At 38.9% G+C, this 10,570-nt stretch overlaps 1 protein-coding gene across 4 annotated transcripts; it reads left to right on the top strand.

Moving 5' to 3' along the window:
• The first annotated feature begins 1,162 nt into the window (after positions 1 to 1,162).
• On the top strand, positions 1,163 to 10,286 carry amacr (alpha-methylacyl-CoA racemase). 4 transcript variants are annotated; one of them, XM_026999388.2, is made up of 6 exons: positions 1,163 to 1,240; positions 2,697 to 2,951; positions 3,483 to 3,626; positions 4,740 to 4,900; positions 6,466 to 6,652; positions 8,937 to 10,286. In XM_026999388.2, the coding sequence occupies exons 2-6, from the start codon at positions 2,705 to 2,707 to the stop codon at positions 9,344 to 9,346; spliced, it is 1,149 nt and encodes a 382-aa protein (XP_026855189.2). In that variant the 5' UTR covers positions 1,163 to 1,240; positions 2,697 to 2,704; the 3' UTR covers positions 9,347 to 10,286. The 4 variants fall into 4 exon arrangements, with proteins under 4 accessions (XP_026855189.2, XP_026855190.2, XP_026855191.2 ...); XM_026999389.2 differs by having other exon boundaries at positions 1,204 to 1,233; XM_026999387.2 differs by lacking the exon at positions 1,163 to 1,240 and having other exon boundaries at positions 2,419 to 2,951.
• Positions 10,287 to 10,570: the final 284 nt, after the last annotated feature.

Genomic DNA, 10,570 nt, shown 5'->3' with positions numbered 1-10,570 from the left:
CTAACACAATGAAGCCATGGGCTATCTAGCATACTGGAGTCCTCAAAATGTCCCATCAACCATGTCCTGTTGCACTCCAGTAGGATTATCTGTCACATATTGTGCTGTTAAAGAGCCATATGTCTCACTCGAAATATGCAATATACCATTTAATGCCTTTGTTTATTTTGTTGACACTGTCTTCTTCTTTTGCTCAGCTTTTTAATATCCTTACATATAGTCTTAAAGGTGTTGGGGGCATCTATAACCTGATGCTCTGTCCATTATTCTATACTACAACCATCCCACATGTTGTCAACATTTATTTTTTGTGGACTGTAAGATCTTGGAAACAAATGGTAACTACCTTTCTGCCAGGAAAGGATTGATCTCTATTGATAACATCATCAAGTTTTTATAGGTCAGTTGGTTCAGAAAGATGTGTCAGAAAGAGTTATGATTTGTACTTACCCAAAGCCCTTAAGCCTTAACTCCTGTCCTGTTTTCTTAACTCCTCACTTCAGAAACATGCTGCTTAAGATCATGTCTATTCTGCATCTTAGAGCACTCCTCCTGCTCATTAGTCCATTGAAGGAAACAACTCATGCCTCTTCTGCTTCATCTATGGAGCAATCAAATGTCTTTCATGCTGCAGTGCAAGGGAAAAGAGAAAAGGAGTGCTCCTTTGTGAGAGTGTAAGTTTAGTTTTGATTGCTTTTACACTTTTACAGCTGGGAGTCTCACAAGAGATACAAAATGTCTCCATATGGTTAAACTCACTAAGTACATCAACATATTTACAGCATTTTGACTGTCGGGGGAAATGTTAATTATATTAACTGCATTTTTAGACCATTCTAATTTACCGAAGCAGGAAATAACACTGAATACGCTATGTCAAGTGTCCGCACTCGATGTACGAGAAAGCATAAAAGGACAATATTGTATGGGGAATAAACGCATTGGCTCCTTTTCACCCTTGCATGACCCAATCATTTTGACTAAAATACTAAACATGAAACAGGAACAGGAACTTAACAACAAGCATATTTTTTCTGTCATGAGAAAGTGGAACAGATATAAGCAGACAAGTGGTATTATAAAATAAAAACAAAAACAAAAAACAAAAACAAAGAACAGGTTACAGCGAGGAAGAAAACAAATCCCACAAGTCATTGCGCGAACGACGTCACAGATGAGCGCCAAACGAAATATCTTTGCTTTGGACCAAAGTTCGATGTGCGTTTTGGAAAGGTATTAGGTGCGTCAGTTATGTTATACGCAGTTCTCTGATTATTTAGTATATATCTTATGATTATTAGCTAAAACATCTTAAAATGCATGCTGGGTTATTATATTTGTAGTCGTACATTTAACATGTATTACTTTGACTGGGTCAAACGAACTATGACCTGATTAACTGGTTAGCTAGAGGTCGGTAAGTTATCTTAACGTTAATTAGCTAGCAGTTAGTGAGCTAGGTTAGCTAGTTACTACAGCCACAAAAACCTTTCTCAGAAGAACAGAACCGTAGGTGAAGTTTCTAGTTGTTTAGCAGTTTGCACAACTCTGTACTCGCATACACGGCTCGTGTATATGTGTATATGTATGTATGTATGTATGTATGTATGTATACACACACACACATATATGTATATATACTAGGTGTGGGACTTTTAACGCGTTAATTTCGATTAATTACAGGGAAAATAACGAAATAAAAAATTTAACGCATTTTAATCACACTTTTGTTTTCTGCACTCATCTATTGGTCTGTGTAGTAGACTGGTGGGAAAATAAACAAGATTTTGAAGTTTAAGCTTATGTTCATTGATTCATTCATCATCCAAACTTAAATTAATATTTATCATGTTAAATAATGCAATGTGATTAAAATGTGATTAATTTCGATTAATTAATTACAAAGCTTCTAATTAGATTAATTTTTTATGAAGTCCCACCCCTAATATATACGTGTGTGTATATATATATGTATATGTATGTATGTATGTATGTGTATATATGTGTGTGTGTGTGTATATATATATATGTATGTGTATAAATGTGTATGTGTATATATGTATGTGTGTATAAATGTATGTATATATATATATATATATATATATATATATATATGTGTATAAGTGTATGTGAGTATATATATACATACATATATATATACACACACACATACGTAACTTTGTACACAACTTTTTACTCACATACAGTGCTCGTGTGTACACACACAAACACATACACTTATACATATATACATACACACATACATATATACACACACACACATACACACACATACATATACACATATACATACATACATCCATACATACATACACATATATACACACACACACACATACATATATATATATATACACATATATACACACACACATACATGTGTGTGTGTGTGTGTGTGTGTGTGTGTGTGTGTGTGTGTATGTATATATGTATATGTGTATATATGTGTGTGTAGTGTAGTGTAGTGAAATGAAGTGAAGTTAAAGCCTTTTCCACCAAATGTCTGTCATATAGTTTCCCCTGGGGTAGTAAAGCTTGCAGTGTATTAAATGTAGACAGTGAACATACATTCTCACATAGGTCATATTTTATGTAGGGCCTATAAATAAAAGGTCACAGTCATCTACAAAATTGAGGATGTATGTCTATATGCATTGTTGTAATTGTTTTAATAGGTTACGTGATGGCGCTGGCAGGAGTCCGTGTAATTGAGCTTGCTGGACTAGCTCCTGCACCATTCTGTGGAATGATATTGGCAGATTTTGGGGCCAAGGTGATTCGTGTGGATCGAACAAAGGTTGCAGTGTCAGTTGATACTCAAGCAAGGGGCAAACAGTCTGTGTCCTTGAACCTAAAGAGTCCTGAAGGTGTAGCTGTTCTGAAAACACTGTGCATTCAATCAGATGTGGTTCTTGAACCTTTTCGGAAAGGTCAGTTGGAGTAAACTCATTTGAGTTTATAAAAATGTTTTATTAACTAGGCATTAAATAAATTGTCAAACAAATGACAACAGTATGGTACTAAAATATAGATATAACCTTGAACAGTTACAAACATCTATGAACTTTAGACATTCCACTACTTTTATATGTCAATAAATACATTGTATTGTAGCCAAAATTTGGAAAATGATGAATGGCGGATATAATTATTGGTTGGAAAATGAAAAATCCACAGAACTATTTACATTTAGATTGCAAATATAATGAACTAGCCTTAAAATGGCTTCCCTCTTATTTTCCTACTGTTTTGGAGCAGTTGCTATTCCTGAGTGCAGAATAATTTGCTTTCATGGCCATCAGTCCCCTTCTCCTCTGAGCTCCAGTTGACTCAAGTTGCTATGAAGTGCTCTACTTGGCTCAGTTTGAAGGTCTTGCTGTAAGGTCTGCTTTACTTGGCTCACTTTGAATCTGTTGCTGTAAGGTCTGTTCTACTTGGCTGCTCTCTGCTGTGTGTTGAAGGCGTGATGGAGAAGTTAGGCTTAGGCCCTGAGGAGCTGTTGAGGGAGAATCCTCGGCTGATTTATGCCCGCCTCACAGGCTATGGCCAGAGTGGCTCTTATGCCAGGGCTGCTGGGCATGATATAAACTACCTGGCCATGTCAGGTATGTGCTTCCCGCCATTCTCAAATGTAGTGTAAGTGGTAAAAAGAACTGAAAAAGTTTCTGCTGTCTTTGGTGTTGATCTTTGTGTGTTGCAGGGATATGGTTAACATGTCTAGCAATCATTTGAATATTTAGTGCTTTAAACCATTATTTATATAATTGCCTTTATCCGAATTCAAACAAAAACACTTTAAGAAAAAAAATTGTAGGAGGGTAATCATTTGAGTTCTTAAAATGTGTTTTAAAATTGTGTGCGCATTTTGTTTTTTGATTGCCTTTTAGTAACCATAGACTAACTTGTTCAGCATTTGTGCGGATTATGTATAGTATAGATTATTTATATTAAATAAATTAGTGTGAATAAATGAACATTGAAGGTAATATCTGTAGACTGATAATGATCAGCTGTATATTCATGCTATTTTGATGTTAATACATTCTTTATACTCTGTAGGTTAAAGTCATTAAGAGCATATACGAATTAATTCATACAGAGTTCATGTGCAGTTCCCTTAATGTTTCTCTTATGGTACGAATTGGATGTGTTGCATAGTACCAGTTAATTTGTGTATACTAACATATAACCAATTTTCTAATCATAATGTGCAATTTAAACTGTATAAAATGCCACTAATTACTTAATACTTCATTGTTTTGTATGTGCTATAAAAAAGTAAATTGTAGTCTAAATTTATAGACTAAAACAAACTTGTTCATTCTGAAACCAAAGTTTAAAATCTGAATTTTGAGGGTAAATGTTTGGTTAAATATATATATCAACTTTACATGTCCTCAAGTTATTGTAAAAACCTACAACTGCTGTAAAATTTTAATGTCCGTTTTTATTCTATCTCCTTTTGAGAATAATTTTTGTTCTTCAGGATTTTATACTGTTCAGGTGCTGTACCTTGATGGTGGTAGTTGGTTTGACAGTTATCATCACAGGTTTTTTTTTTAAGGAGTTTCCCTATTACATTTCATTTCACCTTTTCACCTGCAACAAATGTGCATGTAACAAACTTTGAGTTGATTTTAGATGTTTTGATAGGTGGTGTGTACATTCATGTCATTGTGTCTTTCTGCTCCCTGTGGCCCCACCCCCTGCCATGCCAGGGTTGCTTTCTATGCTGGGCCGTAGCTCGGAGAAGCTTTACGCGCCGCTCAACCTGTTGGCAGACTTTGCAGGAGGAGGACTGACGTGCGCCTTGGGGATTGTTCTGGCCCTGCTGGAGAGAAGCAGGTCAGGCCAGGGCCAGATCATCGATGCCAGCATGGTTTGTTCTTTCAGTACTGCATTTTTGGTCTGATGTACAATGACATATATTCACAACCCACTTATTTAGAATCATCATGGCAGTGTACTGTTAGAGACTTATTTGTTCTCAAAGAAAAAAAGGTGTATAGTTGCGCTCAATCCAAAAAAATAAAAAATAAAAAATTTTGCAGTAGGTGCATGAAGCAAATAGTATAATGTCCAAAAAATAAAGACTGTAGCCTGCACACTACCAGAAAAGGATCAGGAGAATCTAACAGAGGCTTTTTTACATTTTATTCCATTAGTATGGTTTGATTTCAGCCAGTGAAACGAGCAAACGTTTCAGCTTTCAAGCTATTGTCGGTGCTCATGGCAATGAGAATTCTTCTGAGCCTTTTCTGGTAATTTGCAGGCTACATTCTTTATTTTATTAGAGACTCATTTGTTGATATGCACAATCGACATTGACAATCCTACAAGCCTTCATTAATGGCTGGTCTCTGAGCAGAGGGCTGACAAATTGCGCATGCAACAGTTGGGCTGTATGGTATATCTGTAAAAGGTATTGACCACCAAGTGTATTTGTAACTAATAAAATTATTGCTGTGTGTATTAGCCTAATTGATGAATAATTTAAAAACAAATATCCCTGATAATCTGTAAAATTGGTGTTTATTCTAAAGATAGATTACAGTGTGTGTCTGAACTGATTGAAACACTTTGCCACAGGCAGTTGCAGGGATGCCTCATTTATTGGCATCTGATATTTCAACCTTTGTACTTCCTTTTTTCAGTACACAGAAATTTGCCCCTCTGTATTGCTGCATTGAGACCATTAGAAACAGTTTTGTCTTTTCTTTGTAGTCTTATTTTCAGACAAGCCAGGCAGTTATTCATATCTGTATTCTGTATTATCTTCGCGGTTTTTGAGTAGTTTAGTACAGCTGAAGTATGCTCTTTTCCCCTGCACTGCTCTGCATACATGTAGTCTTTGGTGTTTGTGTGTGAATCTCCTTGACCCTGAACTTCACACCTAGATTAAAACAAACCTTTGAGAGGTGTTTTTTTTTAATAATAAATCTGATCTCATCTAAATAAACCCTTATTCAAACATTACAACTCAAGCATGAAATATTCAACCCAGCCTTATTATGTATGTGTGATATCTTATGATATATACAGAATTTAGAGTTACTGATGAACTTTCAGACACTTCAGTTCTGGGAATACAAAAAGACAAAACACTCAAATTATTCATCTAGAGCAGCATAATAAAACTATGGTGACATTTCAGACGAAAAGTTTTTTGGTGTTTTGTAGTACAAAAATGCTGGTAAAATGTGAATTACCTATAATGGTAGCATAAATATATCACGTAAGTTATACATTAATTCTACTGATTACAGATATTGGCTCACATTTCTCTGGTTATGTAGAAAAAAATCTCTGAAAGACCATAACAGCATGTCCCTAGATCTCTGTCCTGTACACAGTGCAGAATGCATGCTCGCCTGGGACGTAGAGCCAGATGCCTGATGTGAGGATCTTTGTGAAGACCATATACTCCAATGTGTTTTTGTTCAGGTGGAGGGGGCTGCCTACCTGGGCTCCTTTGTGTGGAAGTCTCGGAGCACTGGCCTGTGGAACCGGCCCCGTGGCCAGAACCTGCTGGACAGCGGGGCTCCATTCTATGACACGTACCGCACCGCAGACGGGAAGTACATGGCAGTGGGTGCTATCGAGCCTCAGTTCTATGATCAACTCATTCACGGTTAGTACACTGGATGCCTTCTCTGAACTCTGAACTCTGACTGTATGCTAGAAAGTAAGTGATATTGTCAGTGCCAAAAGGCCCTGAAATACCAATCACAAGTTCAGGCATAAGTAAAGTAGCATCAATGCCCTAATAAGATAATTTGATTTGATAAGATATAATTAAAGACTTTCAGGATTTTTCTATATTCTAAACTTTGTCTTTTCTTAAGAGCTAAAATTTGTATGTATAATTACATTGCAGTCTGTAGGTAGTTGGTTAGTAAAACACTTTGTTTTTTTGGTTCTGTACTCTACATATGAAATTTGAAATGAACCATACTTGTCATACTTTTGTATAATACATGTGTACACTTTATATATGTAACGGGGCTCGAACCCAGGTCAGATAGGTGATGACACCGACCATTCTCTAATGATGGTAGGCCCATGTGCGAAACAGTTAGATCGTAGAACAGGTAAAACAAGAAAAATAAATAACCAAAGGTGGGGAATTGAACCCCGGCTGCTTTGTTGCAAGGCAAACAAATGCCCGCAAGACTGCGGCAGCTATAAAACTACCTGCACATATATTGCCCTTCAAAGGAATGGAGGACGACAGAAGTAGAGGAAAAACTAAACACCACGCCGAGCATGGGAAAAGGGAGAACCAAGGGCGTCACCCGAAGAATGGCAGCCCCGATGCACTGGGGAAAACCAAACTAAAACTTCCCAAACAAAACCAGAAAACAGCGAGGAACTGTAATGGCTAAGGGGAGTCTTGGGAGAGAGACAGATTTGAGAGGGAAAACTGGAGAGAGGTGGGGATGTGTAAAAACACAGACACCTTCGCAGAGAAGTGAGTTGTAGCACAAGGGCACACAGACCTCAATACCTGCATTTACCGGCTAGGAGCTTGGCTCAAAACTTTAGCAAAGACCCTGCACTGAGTGACTGGGTCACTGGGCTTATATAGGTCTAGCCCAGCTGTTGGGCATCAACCCTGATTAGTAGTGTGCCTGACTCCTGACTCTGATGGCCAGAGGGGGGCTTGGCCTGGCACCGACCCTTACAGGACCGCACGATCCTGCCGAAAAGCCCGAATGAGTCCACAGTCCAGGATGTGACAGGAGGGGACCCAGGACTGCTCCTCGGGCCCGTATCCCTCCCAGTCCACCAGATACAGGACTCCACCACGAACCCGCCGGATGTCCAAGAGACGCTTGACCGTGTATGCCGGCGCACCGTCCACCATGCACGGACCCGGAAGGTTGTAGGGGGCCACTGAACACAACACAGTGTGTGGGCCGACTCGCTACGTGACCGGACGGGTCTGATGACTAACAACCCCTGGCTCAATGGACCGGTCATCAATAGCGGGAATGGGTAGGGGTTCGTCCAGTGGGTCCAGTGGCAGGGCTAACTTGTTGGCTAACCCAGCGCTGAGAAAGTTGCCTGCCGCTCCCGAGTCCACAAATGCCTGGAGATGTGTTTGACATTCCCCAAGCAATTGTGGTACTGAGGAACAACCCTTGAGCTCGGGGAGGACTGGTTGAGTCCATCAGGGGAGGGAGGACGTTGTCTTTTCACCGGAGCTCAGGACAAGTTGGGCAGAGATGACCCGAGCTTTCGCAGTACTTCAGGATAGGCAGGTGTGTTCGAGCTGCATTGAATGGGGTCTGAATTCATAATCTGAATCTTCATTCATATGTTTTTCAAGCCTACATTGTGATCAGTACTGATAAACTACTGCTGCTTTGTCACAATGCTCTTTTAATCAGTCTTGCAGTGTTTATTGATCACATTTGTTTTAATTACATACATACTTGGTAAACAGTGACACAATTAATGTTTTGCATTGCTCTGTGTGTCTGTGTGTCTGTGTGCTGCCAGTCTACAAAACACCAGTCTTTGCATAGTTATGTGGAAAAACAGTTTGACCACAAATTATTCAAGGTCACCCTGTACTTTTTGTGAAGCAATCTATAACTTTTTGATTAGGCAGAATGCTTATCAGAATATGCAGATAAATTTTCATTAACTTGCCATCTTAAGTACATATACAGCTCTCGTAATCATGATCTGGCTACTATATGTATTTACACCATTATTCTTCAAAGTTTGAGCCAGACATAAATGCACACTTAAAGATGATTTTAAATTTTGGATCTGAATTGTCATATAATGGTCCTTTTCAGTTGCCTGTAGCTTCTTTTATTTTCTCCTTTAAGCCTTTTTACTGAATTTATTCTGTTTTGTTAAAATCTTTTTTTTATTACCAATTTATGTCTTCTCCACTCCAGGGTTGGGATTGAAAGCAGCTGACCTCCCAAACCAAATGAGCATCTCTGATTGGCCAGAGCTGAAACGGACATTCACCCAGGTGTTTGCCAAGAAAACTCAGGCGGAGTGGAGTGACATCTTTGATGGGACAGACGCCTGTGTCACCCCTGTGCTTCCTCTGGATGAGGCGGGCTTGCATCCCCATAACCTTCAGCGGAGATCCTTCCTCAGCAATGCCCAAGGGGAGGTCAGCCCTAAGCCAGCACCTGTCCTCTCCCGCACGCCCGCTCAACCCTCCATGTCTCGTGACCCCTTCATCGGGGAGCACACCCACTCTGTGTTGGAAGAGTATGGCTTTGAGCCGGCCAAGATTGAGCAGCTGGTATCTGCCGGCGTGGTGGAGTGCAACAAGGCTAAGGCACGTTTGTAGACTGGCAGCAGACCACGGTGAATGCTACAGTAGCAAATACCCTCTTGCCTCGAAACTCTTCACCTTCAGCTGAAAAGTGACATGTGAAGAGTGTTTAAGATCAAAATAACCTTCTTTTGATCCACAGGCTACTGGAAAAAGCTGATTTTCCCACAGTACTTCCATGCTCCCTGCTCATGTCCTTTAAGTGCTCTACTTTTCTGTGATTAGCCTCCATCAGGGGAAGACATGCAGAGCTGAATTAATTTAAGATGAATGTTCTTAAAATTCTTCTCTGCAATCATGTTTTTCATTAAGCCCATCAATTATGGATACAACTGTAAAGCTTTACCTGGTGTATTGAATATTTAGTGCATTGTGATTATAGCTTAGCACTTCAGAGTGTGAATTATTGCATTAATTTGACTAGCCCAGAGTGGTGCTCATGTACTTATGACCCTTTTCACTAAGGTTTAAAAGATCGAGATGTGACTTCTGAGCACTAAGTCAGTTCTTCCTGCCCTTGTATCATATTTGTGTGTGTGTGTGTGTGTGTGTCTAGCAGTGAAAGACAACTTGGCAGATGAGAGCAGGCACAGTAGTATAGAAAGAATTCAGTGAGTGTTATCATTTTTTAAAAAGCTTTTCCCCCATGTAAGAGCAGGCACAATAATGTATATGTATGTAAATGTAATGTAGGTAAGATTTAGTGAATGTTATCATCTTGAACTGTAACAATTCAGTGGGCTTTCTTATTCCACAGACTGTTTTAGAAGAGCTTTATTAAAGACTGAGACACCAGGACTGCGACTTATACAATCACATGTTAATTCTAAATGTATCAAAATGTATTAGATCAGGATACACTGACCTTAACTAGAGGAAATGTTATTTTGCAGTGAAGTGTATAGTTTTTCACTGTTCATGGATCAAACTTTGGATATAAATTTTTTATTATTTTTTCCATTCTGATAGAAACCTTTAATCAGAAACAGTGTGTGGGGCTTATCTGGTGCTTGAGATTCAGAATTATTTGCATCATTATCCTCATTGTTAGGTTAACACATGTGTGGTTACTCAATCTCTCTTGCACCATTATATTCAGCTCTGCTTGAGTATCAGGCTGTGGGCTGTCAATCAGCATGCTTGTTTGAATGTTAAGACCAGCCGGCTAGACCATTCTCAGTTTTGAGACACTGGTTGGTTTTTGAGCAGTGTTATAGTGTTCTAATTTTGGTTGTAAAT

The sequence above is a fragment of the Electrophorus electricus genome, chromosome 6 (genome assembly GCF_013358815.1).
Source record: "Electrophorus electricus isolate fEleEle1 chromosome 6, fEleEle1.pri, whole genome shotgun sequence".
NCBI classification, from domain to species: domain Eukaryota; kingdom Metazoa; phylum Chordata; class Actinopteri; order Gymnotiformes; family Gymnotidae; genus Electrophorus; species Electrophorus electricus.
Note: the sequence above shows the minus strand (reverse complement) of the source record. Positions and strands in the feature narration are given on the sequence as shown.